The sequence below is a fragment of the Alligator sinensis genome, unplaced genomic scaffold (assembly GCF_000455745.1).
Source record: "Alligator sinensis unplaced genomic scaffold, ASM45574v1 scaffold274_1, whole genome shotgun sequence".
NCBI lineage: Eukaryota > Metazoa > Chordata > Crocodylia > Alligatoridae > Alligator > Alligator sinensis.
The window spans coordinates 1,304,534-1,307,621 of record NW_005842124.1 but is presented as its reverse complement, the minus strand read 5'-3'; the positions used below and the strand labels follow the sequence as shown (position 1 = coordinate 1,307,621).

The window sequence follows — 3,088 nt, the reverse complement described above, 5'->3', positions numbered from 1 at the left end:
ACCTAAACTACCCTGACATCTGCTGGGAGGACCAGTCAGCCAAATCCAACTGTTCTCATAGGTTCTTAACCTGTGTGCAGGACCTTCACCTAATGCAGGAGGTATATGGTCCCACTAGGGGGAATGCCTTACTGGACTTGGTGTTGGCTACGGGGGAAGACCTGGTAGGGGAGCTGCAGATTCGTGGTCACCTTGGGGACAGTGACCACGAATCATAGGATTCATAGTAAAACATAGTAAAATCATAGTAAATCATAGGAACTGCATCACCTTTTGGGTATTCAAATGCTACCATCTCCAGAACTTCTGAAAACTGGGTTACTTGTTTAGAGGCTTAAATATGAATTTAGGAGCCTGAAATTAGGTATGCATGTTTGTAAGCTGTACTATAAATAATAAATTCAGAAAGAGAAAATGTGGTCAGCTAGTCAGCTAAATATATCTCCACTATATTGGCATATTGGGGTTTATCAGAATCTTATACTTGTTTAATGTGCATACTATATCTTGATAACACACAAGTAGACTATGAGTGCCAGGATGTCTTAGAACTTCAGTCTTTATTGAAGTCCTAGTCATCCAGTCTTCATTAAGACAATGGGTATATTTCCTCATAAGGCGGAGGTGAGAAGTTGTCACAAATTTCTTCTAGCAATTCTTCTGGCTCGTCAGGATAGTCATCTGATCTGCAAGTGAGAGAAACAAAAGAGGTGACATGTTATACAAAAAACACACACATACCCACTGGCATAACAAGCAGAGATGGTGCCTAGGGCAAATCCTGCAGGGGGACACACAGTTTGTGAGAGCAGGAGGGGTGCATGTGGGGTTGTACAATTCTGAGGGTGAGAAGGATGTATGGTTCCAAGAGTAGGGTGCAGGGGAGCACAGCAATCTTACCCATGCCAGGACCTCCTAAGTAGTCCCCGACATAACTGCTGCTGCCAAGGCTGCATGCTCCACCTACTTTGGCTGTTGCTCTTAAAGCAGCAGCAGCTGTGAACTGTTTTGGTGTTCCCAGCATGGGTATGTTGTTGGGGCATGGCCTCTGCAGGAGTGGGGAGCAGGTGCCCCTCTTGCCCACTCCTAGTAATGCTACTGCTCATCCCTAGCTGCCTGTTCCTGACAGCAGTAGGAGTTTAGCTGAAGAAAATGTGGGATGAGGTCTAATGCTACTGTGATGATTTTTTTTACTTTTCTAGTAAAAATGCCAAGATGTTAATGTTCATACTAGCTTTGTCTATCACATGTGTTGGCAAATATTATTAGTTAACCAGGATCTCCACAAGTGACCTTCAAAAAAACTTTAAAAAGCTTATCCTCTCTTCTAAAGGAATTAATTTTTAACACCGCCTACAGTTGTTTTTTAAAGGAAAAAATATAACAGATAGATATGAAATGATTTCCTTTTGTCTTTTATTATGGCAACTTTGCACTACTCTTATAACATCCAAATCAATGATTCAATCAATACCAATAAGGGAAACGAGAATAAGGACTGGAAGTTTGCACACAGTGGGATTGGAAATCCATTGTCACTAAGGAGAACATCTGCTACAGAACAGATGCTTTCATTATCACAGGAAGGTTGTTTCTGAATTGGCTGTGCTACTATGATCATATTACCATTACAGTGAAACTGCTTTAACAAAGAAAATGACCAGCTTATTATCTCTAGGTGAATGATAGCACAGCCAGTAAGGGAGAGGACTGGAGAGAAGCAAATAAACCCCACACATGCACACAACAGGGAGGAGTTTGCACAATGACAAGGTCTGTAAAGACTAAAAATACTATATAGAAACTGAATATTTACAATCTTCAACATTATTTTAAAATATCTGTTATGGCTCCTGTTGCCTTTATAAAGTAAATCATAGGAATTTTCTCAAGAAGCACTATAGCATTTATACACATTATAATAATGCTTTGCAATTATTAAATTGCATTATTTAATAATGCACATTATTAAATAATAATCACATTATTAAATGCTTTGCAATTTAATACCAAATAACAGCTTTGCAATTTCACAGCACTGTATACAGACCAACTAAAAAACACATCAGAAGACATACCTCTGATCCATTGTGTCACCTACTAGATAGGCAGGATAGTTCTCATCTTCGGTAAAAGCTGGATTTTCCAGAGGGTACACAGTATAGTACTGGGGAGGGCTTGAAGTAGGAATTGTTGATTCACCTGAAGAAGAAACACTACGACAGCCAAGCACTGGGTGCAGATGGGCTGGATTCATAGTGGTTCCCTCCTGGGCTGAATAAGGAGGAGGGATGTACTGTACCACTGTAGCACCATGAAAAGTGATAGGTTGGTTAATTCCAGTAAAAACAAAGGACTGTCGACTTGGAATCTGGTCCACATCTGATGCACTTTCATCACTTTCTTTGCACAATTTACATGTAAGCATTTTAAATTTGCACACAGCAATTAGAATAAAAGTCACGCTAACAGAAAGCAGAATCGGCCCTAATAACTGAGTCCACTTCAGGTGAGTAATGCCTTCATATCTGATCCAACCCATCACTGTGAAAGTGATCCCCACCAATCCCAGAAACACACCTGAAAAGAACACAGTAGCACCAGCTTTGTCATCATCTGACACCAGGGCATCAGATCTGCTAGGCTGATAAGGTGTGACAGAAAATACATTGAGAGAAAAATCCTCTACATTATTGCTGTTCTGCTCCATTACAATATGCCATATCTCTTCTGGCTTATGTGTGAGAGAGTCTGTAAGAGCCCCTGCATATCATGCAAAGCCAAAAGGTTCAAGTTAGTTATATAAGAACTTTGTGCGTGTATGGTTAACAGAGTACATCATGTGAAGGACTAAACTTTGCTTAGAGGAATAAAGGTCTGGGAAGTGAAGCCTGAAGTGCTTTACTTAAAATGCCTTGAATTATCTATTGCAATGTTGCTTGCTTGTGAGATGGCTTGAATATTTCACGGTTATTTGTCCCCCTACTTGTCCTATTCTTTAATTTTGGCACTCACCCACAGTAGCTCTCAGTACCAGTGCAGACTGGGACAGACAAAGCTGCAGAGACCATTGCTTAGCCTGGGCTTG

At 40.6% G+C, this 3,088-nt stretch overlaps 1 protein-coding gene across 1 annotated transcript; it reads right to left on the bottom strand.

Moving 5' to 3' along the window:
* Positions 1-420: 420 nt before the first annotated feature.
* TMEM174 (transmembrane protein 174) lies at positions 421-2,780 on the bottom strand. The gene is made up of 2 exons (XM_006024894.2): positions 2,079-2,780; positions 421-686 (listed from the first exon to the last, which is right to left on the bottom strand). The coding sequence occupies exons 1-2, from the start codon at positions 2,708-2,710 to the stop codon at positions 590-592; spliced, it is 729 nt and encodes a 242-aa protein (XP_006024956.1). The 5' UTR covers positions 2,711-2,780; the 3' UTR covers positions 421-589.
* Positions 2,781-3,088: the final 308 nt, after the last annotated feature.

Coding starts and splice junctions, on each gene's coding strand:
- TMEM174 (XM_006024894.2), bottom strand. CDS start 2,710: ATGGAGCAGAACAGCAATAATGTAGAGGATTTTTCTCTCAATGTATTT. Junction 687..2,078: donor GGTGACACAATGGATCAGAG/GTATGTCTTCTG, acceptor TCTCACTTGCAG/ATCAGATGACTATCCTGACG.